The sequence below is a fragment of the Arachis duranensis genome, chromosome 10, assembly GCF_000817695.3.
Source record: "Arachis duranensis cultivar V14167 chromosome 10, aradu.V14167.gnm2.J7QH, whole genome shotgun sequence".
NCBI lineage: Eukaryota > Viridiplantae > Streptophyta > Magnoliopsida > Fabales > Fabaceae > Arachis > Arachis duranensis.
Window position 1 is genome coordinate 98,731,606 of NC_029781.3, and position 14,161 is coordinate 98,745,766.

General features: G+C 36.8%; 1 protein-coding gene across 1 annotated transcript; it reads right to left on the reverse strand.

The window, feature by feature from the left end:
• Positions 1 to 10,773: 10,773 nt before the first annotated feature.
• On the reverse strand, positions 10,774 to 11,752 carry LOC107471252 (uncharacterized). Its single transcript, XM_016090703.3, has one exon. It carries the CDS (start codon positions 11,529 to 11,531, stop codon positions 11,010 to 11,012), a length of 522 nt encoding a protein of 173 aa, XP_015946189.1. The 5' UTR covers positions 11,532 to 11,752; the 3' UTR covers positions 10,774 to 11,009.
• Between the last annotated feature and the right edge of the window lie 2,409 nt (positions 11,753 to 14,161).

Genomic DNA, 14,161 nt, shown 5'->3' on the forward strand with positions numbered 1-14,161 from the left:
TATAAAAAAAAGAAAAAATTAAATAAATAAATAGCATCAATATTTTTCTTAATTTTTGAAATTAAGTTTGGTGTTTCCTAGTTAGTTTTATTTAATTCTTAGAATTATGTTCTTTCTTCTTTGTTTTCCTATTTACCACATGGTGCGTTTAATCCTTTTTGGTGTTTTGTGCTAAAAAAAATAATGGAAAGGGATCACAGGTTGCTACTCAAACCCAAGTAGTGATTCATATTATGGTGGATGGAGGAACTATCCAAATTTTGGTTGGCAAAGTCAAAACCAAAGAAACTTCAATGCTCCATATTCTAACTATCAAGAACCACCATCTCTATATTCATATCAAGAACCACCATCTTCATATCCATACCAAGAACCACCACCTTTCTACCCATATCAAGAGCCACCATCTCCCTATTCATACCAAGAACCATCCTCTTTTTACACTTATCAAGAACCATCACCTCCTTCTTATGCATATCAAGAGCCACCATCTCCTTATTCATCTCAAATACCATCAGATCTTGAGCTCCTCATGAAAGAATGCCTACATGATATAAAGACAAGTGTCAAAAATATAGAGAAACATGTGCAGTCAATTATCAAGTCACAGGAAGAGGAGCAAGCAAATTCCTTCCCAAGAGATATAATGCAAGATCTTATGGAAGAAAGTGAGAAAATCAATCAAAGGAGTTTATACTCCAATGAACTATAGAACTTTCCATCCTCACACATGGAAGAAAAGGAAGATGCAAAAGCAAAAGAGGAAGATGCACCCACAAAGAAGGAAGATGCACAACCTCACATACCCTTGGGAAGCAATAAAGAAGAGATTGAATTAGAAGACAGCTACCAAGAAGAAGAGGTTGAAATTGAGGAAGCTTACAAAGAAATCGAAGAATTCAAGGAAGAAGACAAGGGAGTGGAACTTGCAAGACCTTTCCCAAAGCCATCACCATCCAATACAACATTCAAGTGGATAAAATTCCTACCCTTAATCCTTACTTTCCCACTTGAATATGGACTACTAGAGACGGATGGTCAACTTAGAGCTCTTTGTGGCATTAAGAGTAAGAGGAAGATGGTTAGTGGCAAGAGTTGTCAAGCAAGGTCCAATATGGTTGCATGCTCCAAATCAAAGTGCAAGGATTAGTGTAGAGCTCACTTAAATGGGTCTAGAAGGTTGTTTGGATGTCTCTGTGAGAATTCAGATTGCTTGCCACCAAGTGGAAATAATGGTGATCCACAAGAAGACGGACGTAAAAGCAAGATTTGTGACCCTGGAATTCATTCCCACAATCAACTCTCTTGGGGCCTTGTCACTTGCTTCAATTTGCTCAAAGGCGTTATACGCCTGGTTTGGGATCCCGGTAGCCATTGGAATTACAAACATTGGTGGGGATTCCTAGATCAGTACAAGCATAAGCTACCATGACAAGGAGATCACCACATGTCCAACTTAAGGACTTTAACTAAAAGTGCTTGGTGGGAGACAACCCACCGTGGTATGATCGTTTCTTTTCATTCTTAGTTATTTTTTGTAGTAGTAGTTTTCGCATTTATTTTATTTTTATTGAGTTCTTACTAATTTTCTGATCATGCAGCTATTTTATCTCAGGAACCGAAACACCTCAAGCTCAAAAAAAATGTGCACACGACGCACAAGCGTCGCTGATGCGTACGCGTCAGAGGGGTGTGTGTGAAAAATAAATTTGACAGAGAGTTACGTAGGAGTGGCGCCAGAATGGAGCCTTTCGCATAAACGATCCCACGCGTTCGCGTACCCCACGCGTTTGCGTCCTTTGTGATTTTCACCATTCACGCGGAGCCGTCACTGACGCGGACGCGTGACCTGCAAATTCGACGTAAAAGAGTATTTGGGCAGAGAGTTGTGCTGGCTTGGGGCAGGAAATGTGCTAGAAGCACAAATTTGGTCACGCGGACGCGTCCCTGACGCGGCCGCGTCAATTGCACATTTGGCCATCCACGTGTGCGCGTGTGTGACGCGAACGCGTCGTATGAAATTTTGGTTCCTAAGCCATGCGAACAGAAAGTCGCGCGGGCACGCGGCTGGCTTCGCGCAAATCGCACATAATCCAGGGCACGCGGACGCTTGCCTGACGCTAACGCGTCATTAAGAACATTCGCGACCCATGCGTACGGGTGTCGTACGCGTACGCGTCGCTTGCGCCGCCCAGTTTTCTTTCTCTCTCTCTCCCAATCCTAATTCTCTCTTATTCTTTTATTCTTTTATTTTTTTCCCTCATAATATTTGTCTCTTCTATTTTCAGTTCTTCTTTGCTTGAGGACAAGCAAACCTTTAAGTTTGGTGTTGACGCTGCACTTTTTGGTTTTCTGGAACAAAAGGGAGGTGAATCATCTTCATTGAGGAGCACAACCTGAAGAATAAAGTGACAGCTAGGATAACTAAGGTGGTTGAGTTCCTTTCATTTTTATTCTTCCCCTCTTTTTCTATGTTATGTTCCGTTTTTCTACTATTTTACTTTGTCTGTTGCATGATCTTTTATTAGTTAGAATCCTAGGATTAGGTTTCTTTTAATTGCTTTAATGCTGAAAAGATGTTTCATGTACCACTCACTGAACTTGAAGCAAAAAAGAAAAGAAAAAGAAGTGATGTATTGCATGAGAAATTGAGTTAATTTTAAGAATAATCTTATTTACATAAATGTGGTGGTATTAATTGTAATTTTGGATGCATGATATGAACAGTGCATATTTGAATTTGAATCAGTGGATGTTGATGTATAAGGAATAGGAATTTAGAGAATTACTATGACTTCTCTGAAATAAACAAAAATTTAATCCTTGAAGGAAAAGAAACAGCAAAAGAAAAAAAAATATATAAATTAAAAAAAATAATAATAAAAGCAAGGTCCAAGGCTCTGAGCATCAGATATGATTAAAAGCTCAAAGAGTTGTTTCCCTAGTCATATGCTTGTGGTGTGATTGTGTCAAGTAATCATTGAGACAGAACACTTAGAGTCGAGATCAATTACATTTAACAGAGTATGCCAAAGGCTTTGAGCACCACTGTCTGGGAGTAATTAAAAGAAAAATCAAACTCAAAGAGAGTTCCCCAGTTAAGTGCTTGTGGTGTTTCTGTGTCAAGTAAAGCTTGAGACAAAATATTTAAAGTCACGGCTAGGCTCAAGGTGCAAAGCACCAAAGAAAAATAAATTAAAGTAAATTTTGTTGTGTTCAAGGATTAAACTGAAATATAAAGATCAGAGAATTCATAATATTATCCGGATTCTAATTCCGAACGATAATAACATTCTTGATTCAAAAGAGAGTGAGATGCCAAACCTATTCAGGATTACAGTTATAAACCCTACTATAAAAAGAGACATGAGCTTAATCGAACTCTCATTCTCATGCAAATTCACATCATAAGCTTATATTAGTTTTGGTTACTTGAGGACAAGCAACAGTTTAAGTTTGGTGTTGTGATGCGTGAGCATCTTTCCTATCTTTTCCTAGTGAATTTGCATCTAAATTGTTGAGTTTAATAAAGAATTAATTATCTTTTAGCCAATATGGATGCTACTTTGAGTCTTTTACAATTTTGTTTATTTTAGGTAGCATTCGACTAGATTTGATGGAGTTTCTGCAGCTCAAGAATCAAAAGAGATTTCAGCGAGGAGCGACGCGTACGCGTTACTGACGCGTACGCGTGATTTGGAGCTTTCCATGGCGACGCGTGCGCGTGACTGACGCGTACGCGTGATTTGAAGATTTGCTCAGCAACGCAGACGCATGACCGACACGTCCGCGTGACTTGCGGAAGAGACTATCGACACGTACGCGTGACTGACGCGTACGCGTGACATGCGCCACGTGCAGAAAACGTAGAAACCGCTGGGGGTGATTTCTGGGCCCTATTTTAGCACCCAAGTTAGGCGCAGATCCAGTGAAGCCAAGTGGTCCCCACGTTACAAGATGCGGAGTAGTTAGTTAATTCTGATTTAAATTCAAATTTGATTTTAAAATAGGAAAAGATATTATCTTAATTTAAAATATTAGATTTTAAATTAATTAGAATTAATTATAAAAAGGGAAGACTTCTCTTCTGTTAGGGACATTACATTAGAGGGATTCCATTAGGGAATTCTATACAAATTTATATTCTACATTCCATGAGCAACTAAACCTCCACTGTTAAGGTTAGGAGCTCTGTCTATTTGTATGGATTTATTTGTTTGATCTTTCTAATTTAATTCATGTCTTAATTTATATTTCAATAATTGTTTTCGTTATCCATTTTATGAAATATGGGTGGAACGGAAGTATGGCCCAAGTTCTAATTGAGTTCTTGTAAAACTTGGAAAAGCTCTTTACTTGAACAACAGCTTGAAAACATATTATACTGAATTTTAATTGTTTGTATTTAAAGGGATACGTGACATATAATCTCCTTATTTTTGGATAATTAGAATTCTTTTGGCATATAAACTAGAAATTGATCATCACCCTCTAATTGGAATTAATTGACCAAGGAATTGGCAATTAATGAATTTTAGAGGAGACTAAGAAGGTCTAAGGAATTAGGGTCTAGTCATATATAGTTTGCCATGAAATTAAATCTTGCACGATTAAAATAGTTAGTAAGAAAATAAATTTGGAAAAATAGATAACTCTGAAATCTTAACTATTTTCTCTAATATTTTATTTCCAACTTATTAATCTGCCTGTCTTTGATATTCCGAATTTACACTTAAACTTTTTGAACATCTCAAAACCAATTTCTGCTTGCCTAACTAAGCTTATCACTCAATAACTGTTGCTTAATCCATCAATCCTCGTGGGATCGACCTTTACTCACGTAAGGTATTACTTGGTACGACCCGGTGCACTTGCCGGTTAGTAAGTGTGGGTTACAAAATACTGCACCAACTACCCAATGTTCATACCCTTCTTGGACCTTCAAAAATTAAAATCGCATCGTTATGTGAGTTTTTATCTCTAAAACTACTTATTACTATTTTTTACTTATGTACCAAATAAACTAAAATAGTGTTCAATCTGAACATATTTCATATATTTACACCTGTTTGCCCTTCACATCATTGGTGGTTATGGATCGCTGATACAAGAAAGAAGAAATTTTATATAGTCGACCCAGTACACAACAAATCTCCTACCGAAGAGAGAACTGTGCTGAATACATTTGTTGTAAGTTGCTTTTGTGTTTTGTATATATATAGTTGGGTGTATTTCTGTTTAATATAAGGAGTAACTATTAACTCCTTTGGGTGTATCCTTTTATTGAAATTTTCATTTATTATTGATTTGTTTTGTGTTTTAAGGGATACGTAATATCACGAATTATAGTATATGCTAGGGGCACCTTTGAAATCAAAGGACAAGGACAGGGAAATTGTAGTACCATACCTTCACATCTCGGGCCAAAAGACAAGCTATAAATCTTTCACTCTGAAAATTAAACTTTCTTATATGTAATTTATAATTTATTTTTTTGTTTTTAGCTATGACTGTGCTATCTACTAATGAAGTGGCTTGAGATATTTGAGTCCGCAAACATTAAGAGGCGAAAGTATGAGTGGGACAATTGGACTCAGGTAAATATGTTTAAAACTAAATAAATCTGTATTACATTATTCAATTAACATGGTTGATTAAACAGAATATTCTTTTTTACTGTAGTACAAGGTGGACCACTTTAGAGTAGAATATGCTTCCCGGATTCTATTTCATGACATGAATCTAGACAAACATGAAGCTATTAGGGGAAGTAGTGCAATCAGACTGTCCAAGCCATCCTCGTTGTTATTGAGTTCATATTGTCAAATAGATTCTCAGGATGTTGACACTACTTAATGTAAATTTTATATAGTCTTGTAACAAATAGAAGACATGTTGTAAATATTTGATAATTATAATGCAGTTTATTGTGAAATTTCTTTCAATAATTAAACTATGTGTGCTGTATTCAAAATGTATGAATTACAGGTACTATAATATCAAGGAAAACATCAAATCAAATGTACATCTATAACCTGCCATTTTTTACACCCAAAGAAAGTTGAATATACACCCTGAAATCTATCTCCCCTGATGCTTTGTGCCTAAAACCCTGAACCCTAAACACTTAAAACCTAAACCATTACCCCCTAACCTGTAAACCCTAAAACCCTAAACCCTAATATCTAAAACCCTTAAACCATTGTAAAAAAAACAAACAGTATTTTATAACAAAAAAAATAAGATTCTGAAGAATATATATGTATCTACATGTAAAATGTGAATCACAATAAAATCACAAAAATACACCCAAAAGAACAGTGCTTTTACACCTATATTATGTAACTATACACCCAAAGAGTTGTCACATGCTGCTGGTACCCTGAACTGATAATTCATAACATGTCCTTGATATTGGCTGGAATTTGAATGCACCACTGATGCAGCATCAAACAGGTTTATCTGAATATAACAAACTCACATATTAGCTAAACTATTAACAAGAAAAATAAACTCAATCACCACAAATTTAAAGAACATCACTTTTACCTCGCTTAAAACTTTCGTTTTCTTCTTCTTTGTGGCATTTGCAATCTGTTTGTCCAACTTTGAACCTAGCCTATTTTTTGGACGTCCTCTTGTTCGAATCCTTGGGGAGCTTTGAAGCTCGTTAACAGATTCCAAGTTGGCATCTTCGTGAGATAAAGAAGATGTGCCATTTCTTTTGGCTTTCAATGATTCCATCTCAGCCATGACGTTATCGTACGCACGGTGCAGAATTGCAGTCAGCTCCTCTGATTCGGATGCAAATTCACATATATTTTGCGAACGAAAAACCAATTGGTCAAACCTCTTGCTTCTTGGCTCCAACAGTGGCTCGTCGTGGTTGCTCTTGATGTGTGTGTGTCGCCTCTTTACCTTCTTGCTCCATCGTTCCAGTATATATCTAGGTGACACTTGACTTACTTGTTCAAAGCTTAACACGCTTAGTGCGTGACGACACAGTATCTCTCTCGACTCGAATAATAAGCATTGGCATTTTATCTCGGCTACAACTGAGTCGTAAGTAACCACAAACTTGTTGAATATTGAGCTGGAAACTTGTTCTCCAACCTCATATACTGAATAGCCTAGAGCAGAATTCGTTAATCTAGTGATGCAATTCACCTTTCCTCGGAATTGCGCTTGGACTTCCCTAAACTTTTGATGAGTGTACACATCTTGAAACTGAGCTTCAATGGAGGATTTGGTTGCACATGGTATGACCGTATAAAATTCTGCAGCATCTGATTCTCTCTTTGCTTGCTTCTTGCTTCCGAGGCAATTATCGTATTGTTTGACAAATTGAATAAGCGAGCAGTTCTGGGTAATAAACTTGTTAAAAAATAAATACATGCTCTCGCTCCTTTATGTGCTTCTCATCCCTGCCCAGAAGGGGTGATCCAGATAGATTGAAACCCATATATGACGGTTTGCATAGAGATCTACATAATACACCCAAACATAGACTATAAATACACCGGTTAAAGATTAAATGTATACCTCTGCTGCAGATTTTAACCCAACACTACCTGAAAGCCACTTGTTGTCCACAAGACCAAAATTTAGCAGAAAATCATTCCAATTCCTATCAAATGAGTCTTTGTTATGAGAGTTCCAAACAACTTCGTTCATTTGTTGTTCAATATATGCATGTCCCTTGTACCCGTTTAATTTGCTTGGAATCTTCTTCATGATGTGTCAAATATACCAACGGTGAATTGTTGTTGGCATACAGGCCTCTAAAGCCCTTTTTATTGATGCGCATTGATCGGTGAGAAACCCTTTCGGAGCATTTCCTCCTATGCAACGAAGCCAACATTGAAACAATCATTTGAATGATTCAATTTCTTCGTTTTTCATCAAAGAGCATCCGAGAAGTGTTGACTGACTATGGTGATTCACCCCAACAAAGGAACCACAAACCAAATTATATCTGAAACAAATTACCATAGTGCAGAATGGAAAATCATTACGTACACCCAACAAATACTTTGTATACACCCGAAAAACACCTAAATATACACCTCTGCGGCAGATTCATAAAACACATTAATTTAGAATCATAAAAAGGGACAGTTTGTTACCTGTTTGTATTGTAGGTGGTGTCAAATGAAATAACATCTCCGAAATACTCAAAGGCAGCTCTACTTCTTGCATCGACCCAAAAAGCAAACTTAATCGATTGATCCTCCTCGAGTTCAAGCTCAAAAAAGAAATTCTGATTCTTCTCTTTCATTCTTAACAAATATTTCCCGAATTCATTTGCATCTTCTTGTTCGGAAACATTCCGCACTTCCCTGGTAATGTAATTCCTCACATCCTTTTTAATAAAATTTAACTCGCGGTGACCCCCGGCAGCCGCAACAAATGATTGGTAAGTTTTGCTTGGTCTGATACCAGCCTCCTCGTTATTCTCTATTGTACGACGAATGGACATGCTTAGTTCCCTGTGCTGTTTGAGCATCTCTGCTTTACTTGGACAGCAAGGGTGTGAATGATCCATCACAACCTTTGAAATGATCCAAGCACCAACATCCTTCAATGTGTGTATATAAATTCTTGCAGGACAGTTTAAACCGGCTGTCGGATTCGTCTTCTCGGTCGGAGATATTTTAGATTTTTATTTTTCCTCTCTGCTACATGTAATCAATTGATTCTTAATCTCGTTTCCCTTCCTATTTGTGCTCCGAACTCTTGTAGAAAAACCTGCAGCTTTGGCGTAGTCCCTGTAAAATTTTTCAACATTTTCAAGGTTGGTAAAGGTCATTCCAACCTTCAGAACAAACTGGTCATCAACAACAGAGAGAGGTTGCAGAATACACCATGTCAAAAACTATAAATACACCCAATCATTGCTAATATAATACACCCGAACGGCACCAACTCAACTAAAATGAGAACAAAAGCCATAAGCTATAAACACACAGGCTGCAGAATACACAATGACAAAAACTAAAAATACACCCAATCATGTCTGATATAATACACCTGAACGACAACAACTCAACTAAAATAACAGAAAAAGGCATAAACTGTAAATACACCCACACTTCCGAAAAAAATACACCCAAAAAAGTTTTGATCTATACCCGAGCATCTGCTAAAAATTCCAGATAATCAATCAAAACTAATACATTACATTCAATCCACAGATTTATGTTGACGCGTTAGTCTCACAGTCAATGTTCACGAATTATTCAGCTACACAATGCTATACAAATTACTGCAACAAAATTTAGAGTAATCGTATGTAAATCAAACCTCAAGAACTTCGTTAGATTCAAATTCATAATCCACTTCGCCCTGATTCAGCTGAGAATCTGAGGTTGAATTATCCATTATCTTCAAAACGAGTTCAAACTTTGATTTCAGAAAACAAAAAATCGATAGAAAACGAAGCTGGAGTTACAAAAACAGAAGAACGAGAAGAAGAAGAATGAGAAGTAGAACGAAGAAGGAAACAAATCTAGAAATAAGGAGAACGAAGAAGGAAACAAATCTTTTAAATTTGGTAGTTATATATACGCGGGATCTTTATATAGCGCGTGTATTCGACGTAGACCTTGCAGCGCGTTTTGCGGGTTTATTGTTAATGAACTTGTAAAGCGTACAAGCCCTATGGCTTGTATGCAGAGCTTTTCCCTAATTTTATGAGTGTGACCAAGAATAAATATGAGAGAGAAAATAATGAAGAGTTAAAGATCGCACTTTACACTCTCAATTTTTTTTAACAATTAAGAGAATCTATTTCCTATCATTTGAGTTATAATTCATTGACTATCAAATAAAAATATTATTTATATATTAAAATTAACTATATATATATTGTTTTACCCAAACGGTGTCCCCCAACCCGACAGGTTAAGGACTAATCCGTCGCGGATCCGAACTCCATTTAAGGATCTGCCGCTAACCAATGAGTTGCTACATGCACAAGGCGAAGTTCGAACTCTCGACACTTGCTTAAGCGGACGAGTGAGCTAACCACTCGATCAACCTGACACTTGCTTAAGCGGACAAATGAGCTGACCACTCAATCAACCCAGGTTGATTTGTATTTGTGCATATATATGTAATTTATTTATTTTTTGACTATATTATATATACACTCAAATTAATTTGACTTCCGGATGGAGTTGGAGCCTTCGAGTTTCTGTATTGGGTCTGGGCCAGTTTTGGCCCAGATCAGACCAGTTTTGGCCCGGATCTCTGACCCAAAAAAAACCCATTGGTTTAAAATGACGCCATCTATTGAACTATCAAAAACAACTTTGATGCGCCTTCATTTGGCTACAATGATTTTTTTAGAAACATTGATGATTGTGGGAGCATGAAGATGTGTACCTTTGTTACTTCGGGTTGTATGTTCGAGTTTGTTAAGATCATATCAAATTATCAATAGAATTCGGAATTCCACTTAGGACTCCCCGGCATCATTTTTATCTTTTATTTCTTGGCTTTTACCACATACCTTTTTTCTGGTCCAATTATGGGAAAATATTAGATGCTTTTGAAGGTTGAAACACATCTAAACACCATTTTCAATTTTTCATAACACATTTAATAGGGCCTAAATTAGAGGCACCCATTTTCAGCTCTAAGGACTTGATTTCCTCAGAAATTATTGGATACAAGCAGGACGTAGATTATGATCTTATGGAAGCTGTCACCATACACGACGTTTCTAATATCTAACATTAATTTACAAATGTTGTTACAAATTGGGGTTGATTCTGATCTCAACAACAGCTCTAATACAACTAGACTGAATTCATTGAAAATCAAAGAGATACTCTCTTTCAAACAAAAATCTCAGGAAAAGAAAATCCACCTCATGATTTGAAGAAAGAAAGACATTGACATTGCAGATTTGCAGCTACAGTTTACAAAACAAACAAGTACAATTTCTTAATAACGGAGAATTAAAATGAAAACAAAAAACCAGGGCTACCCAGAACAAAAACCTTTCATACATAGCCTTCAATTAAAGTAGGTTTCTTCTCTTCTTCTTCACCATTTTTCTTCTTATTCTTCCTTTCATCATCTTCAATTCCCAAACCTTGCAATTCATCAATGCAAGGTTCTTCTTCACCTTCTCCCAATTTAGCTCCTTCTCCAACCACAATTTCATCCACAACCTCCTCCACCTCGTCGCCGCCGCTTCCACCAGAGACTTTCACCTCATCGCCGCCTTCTTCGCATCCTTTCTCGATGGCACATGCTCCGGGCGGCTCGTTCGGCTCGATCCCGATCACGGCGTCGGAGGTTCCCTCGGCTGCGGCTGGCCACGGGTCGTTGACGCAATCTCCGGCGGTCTCGTCATCGTCATCGGAGAAAATCGCGGCGGCAGACTTCACGGCGGAGGCTGCTTTGAGGAATGCTTGGTGGATAGATTCAGGCGGAAGAGCACAATCTTCAAGGCCTGCGTCTTCGAGGCGCGGGGGTAGAATCTGCTGCAGTAACCCGTGTTGTTCTTTGGTGGACTCCATTGGAAAATCAGGTACCGTTTCCGAATTAGATTTTTTTGTGATTTTTTTTTATTTTTGGGTAATGAAACCCTATTTACTAAATCTCAGGGGAGGAAGCGGTTGCTATATTAAGCTCTGGAATGTGGCGGTGAATGAGGATGCTGCTTCTGTGAGTGTCGAGAAACCTCCATGGGCTTCGTGAATTTGGACTTTCTGCTAATTTTTTATAGGCTTTTTGTTGTGCAGACCAGGTGGCCTACAATTCCCGACAAATAAAACTCCAATGATGGAATAAAAGTATAATACTAGTGGTTAGCTCACTAGTCCGCTTAAGCAAGTGTCGGGGGTTTGAATTCCGCTTTGTGCATGCAGCAACTCATTGGCCAGCGGTAAACCCTTAAATGGAGCTCAGTACCGCGGCGGATTAGTCCTTGACCTGCCGGGTTGGGGGATACCGTGGGAAACCAAAAAAAAAAAAATATAATATCTGTTGGACGCAGCAATTCATTGGCCAATAACAAACCCTTAAATGAAGTTCAGATTCGCGACGGATTAGTCCTTAACCTATTAAGTTAGGAGATACTATAAAAAACAAAGTATAAAACCAATTTGAATTGCTCTAATAGTCATGAATAGATTGAGGAAAAATTATATCTTGTGCATGTAAATAATTTATTTACCAACCATAAATTTTTAAACGGACCTTCTTTTATAATTTCTAAACAACTCTCCTATAATTTATTTTAAATTTTTTGGATTAATTATAGTTAATTTTATCTAAATTTTTAAAAAAATATTCGGATTTTTTTAAAATAAAATAAAAAAATTATTATTTCTTCAAACTCGATTAACTTTTATTTTTTAAATACGATTTTTTTTAATGTGCGTTCGTCTAACTCTGTGAATATAGAATTTGTCTAGTCTGGCGAACTTCACCCAAATTTTTGAAAATCTAAACTTTTAAACCAATTATCATTGTTCTCTAAATAGTATATAGGTTTTTAAACAGTATATAAGAATAAACAAAAAGACACAAACAATAAGCATGGTTTCTTTAATATCGCTGGCGTCAATGGCAATCATTATCATCGTCTCAAAAAATACAAAGGTACACAAGAATAAGCCATATTTAACAAGGATTTCTTTAATTATAAATAAAAAAATCATTACTTCCCAAAAAAATACGACTTATTCTTGTGTACTCCTATGTACTCTAGAGACGATGATAATGGTTACTATTATTAACCTTCTAACTTTTTTTTTCTTCAACCAATCTGATATGAGAAAAGCTCTATATCCATGTAAAAATTACATGGATGGTATCCAAATAACTTTCACTCCACGCTCCCACACCCCCATTTGTTTTACACGCGCCTCTTATAACCTATATAACGAATCTTTATTTTGCGTGATCTACCTTTCTCAACGTAAACCTCTTTCGCGTTCTTCTTCTTCTTCTTCTTCTTCTTCTTCTTCAACCTAATTAAATTCGTTGTCTCCTCTTTCGCGTTTTTTTCTCTGCATTATGGATCTGAATTGATTCAACGCAATTATCTTCGTCGTTCATCTTCTTCTTCATTTTCTTTTTCGATTTGCACTTTTAAATTGAAGCAATAAATGAATCAACTTCAAATCAGTTGAATGAATGTGATTTTAATGATTCTTCTCAAACGCATCAATTTAATGAGGTTTGGATTATTGAATTCTGAATTGAATTTAATAGAATGAAATTTCTAATTTTATTTGAAGTGAATTGAATGGATTGAGGTGATCTACATCTGAATTGAATTGATAATATGTAACTGTGAGTAATTGTGAGTGTCAGTAATTGTGAGTAACTCTGAGTAAATGTGAGTAACTTTTCAATTCGGTAAGTACTAAAGAGGTGGTTAATCACTTTCATGTTTTCGGTTCGGTCCGCAGAAAGGAGTCTAACAAAAATTAGACCAATATGTTCTATTTTCTTCCCTAAGCACTATATAATTGTTTCACTGTAATTAAGATTTCGGTTCACCATAACTATGATTTTGGTTCACCATGAGCACTGTGTTCGGTTCACCATGAGTACTGTGTTCGGTTCATTCTGCACTATTCAAAACTCTTCTTCCTCACCTGCTGCTTCTTCACCAGAGAGAGAATGAGAAAAAGACAAAAAAAATGCAATAGCAACAACAACAAAAGAATGACGATAGGATTTCAGGGTTTAGGGTTTTAGGGTTTAGAGTTTATAGGTTCAGGGTTCAGTGTACAGGGGTTCAGTGTGTTTCAAACTTTTGGTTCGCCCTGTGTATTAATTTTGGTTCATCATGTTCATAGTTGAGAGTTTAGGGTTTAGGGGTCAGGGTTCAGGATTTTAAGGGTTTAGGATTTACGATAGGGTTCAGGGTTTAGGGTTTAGAGTTTAGCATTTAGGGTTCAGAGTTCAGGGTTCAGGATTTGGGTTCAGGGTTTAGGGTTTGGCGTTTAGGGTTCAGAGTTCAGAGTTTAGGGTTTAGGGTTTAGGGTTTAGGTTTTAGGGATTTAGGGTTTATGGTTTCAGGGTTCTGGTTTTAGTGTTTAAGGTTTAGGGTTTAGAATTCAGTGTTTAGGGGTTCATAATTTTTTGGTAAACAGGAGAGCGATTACTCTTCTAAAACGAATCAAACTGACAA

What these genes read in the sequence shown, in the direction of transcription:
- LOC107471252 (XM_016090703.3), bottom strand. Translation starts at nt 11,531, where the DNA reads ATGGAGTCCACCAAAGAACAACACGGGTTACTGCAGCAGATTCTACCC.